Raw genomic sequence first — 1,096 nt, forward strand, 5'->3', positions numbered from 1 at the left:
TAGGGAAGTGGGGGGCGCTATGGGGGACTTTTGGGATAGCATTGGAAATGTAATTGAGGAAAATATGTAATAAAAATATTAAAAATCAAAAAAAAAAGAAACTTCCAAGAGAATAAGGGAAAAAATGACGCAACCCAGTGAATGTCTTTCCTCCTTCCTGTCACTGGAGTGGATGGCTGTGCCCAAGGGCCTGAAGGGTTCCCAGAGGAGAGATGATTTGTGGAAGGGTCTAGAATGACAGTTCATCAGGCAGAGAGGGAAAGACAGTATATCAGAGAAGAGACTTTTCTCTGAAGTGTTTAGACTATCAACTCTACTTTTAGGATCAAGACCAAGTAAGTGCCTTGACATCCACAAGTATTGCTATACCCTTAGCATATCCCTGCATCCTGGGAATGAATCTGATATCTCTGGGGAAATGCTAGGGAATGAGTTTGGGCCTTTGACTCTTACCAAAGGATCAGTTCTTGACCAACTTGCCCTCCGTTCTGTTTCAGATGAAGCCAAGAATGCACAGTTAACCAAGAGTGAAGAGGAGGACTTGGAAGTTGGGCCTGGATTAGAAGAAGACCTCTCAGGCTCACTGGAGCCTGTCCCCAAGAGCTACAGCAAATGACCAACCCTGAGACCTCCCACCTTCCCTACCAATTCCATCCTAAACTGCCTGTCATGGTGATTTTACTATATACAGCAACCATTTGCTTTCAATAAAGTATGTGCATACAACAAAGCACTGATTATTCTGTGATGTGACTTCAAAGCATTTCTTGGTGACACCACACCAGGTGCCAATGTAAATCTTCTTGACATTTAGATCCCAGGTTACTGGATTGTCATCAGCGAGAAAGCTAGGTTTCTGAGAGAGACAGTCAGGCGAATAGAAAACTGTGCCACAGAAAATGAGGTTCTATCAAAGGCACGAACTCCACAGACAGTCGCATCTAAGGAAAGGCAAGTTCCACAATGCAAACAGGAGAAAAACTAGGTCTAGGGTAGCAGTATAGCAAGAGACAAGATCTGAGCCTATATGTGATAGTAAAGATGGTAGACACTCTCTCTCTCTCTCTCTCTCTCTCTCTCTCTCTCTCTCTCTCTC

The 1,096-nt window shown here is 43.8% G+C and overlaps 1 protein-coding gene across 1 annotated transcript in view; it reads left to right on the top strand.

Moving 5' to 3' along the window:
• Tg (thyroglobulin) overlaps positions 1 to 730 on the top strand; it is a 180,146-nt gene extending 179,416 nt beyond the window's left edge. The window contains exon 48 of the mRNA XM_021183215.1: positions 498 to 730. Coding sequence (XP_021038874.1) covers positions 498 to 616 — 119 coding nt within the window. The 3' untranslated portion in view covers positions 617 to 730. The remainder of the gene's footprint in view (positions 1 to 497) is intronic.
• Positions 731 to 1,096: the final 366 nt, after the last annotated feature.

Source organism: Mus caroli, chromosome 15 (genome assembly GCF_900094665.2).
Source record: "Mus caroli chromosome 15, CAROLI_EIJ_v1.1, whole genome shotgun sequence".
Classification (NCBI taxonomy): domain Eukaryota; kingdom Metazoa; phylum Chordata; class Mammalia; order Rodentia; family Muridae; genus Mus; species Mus caroli.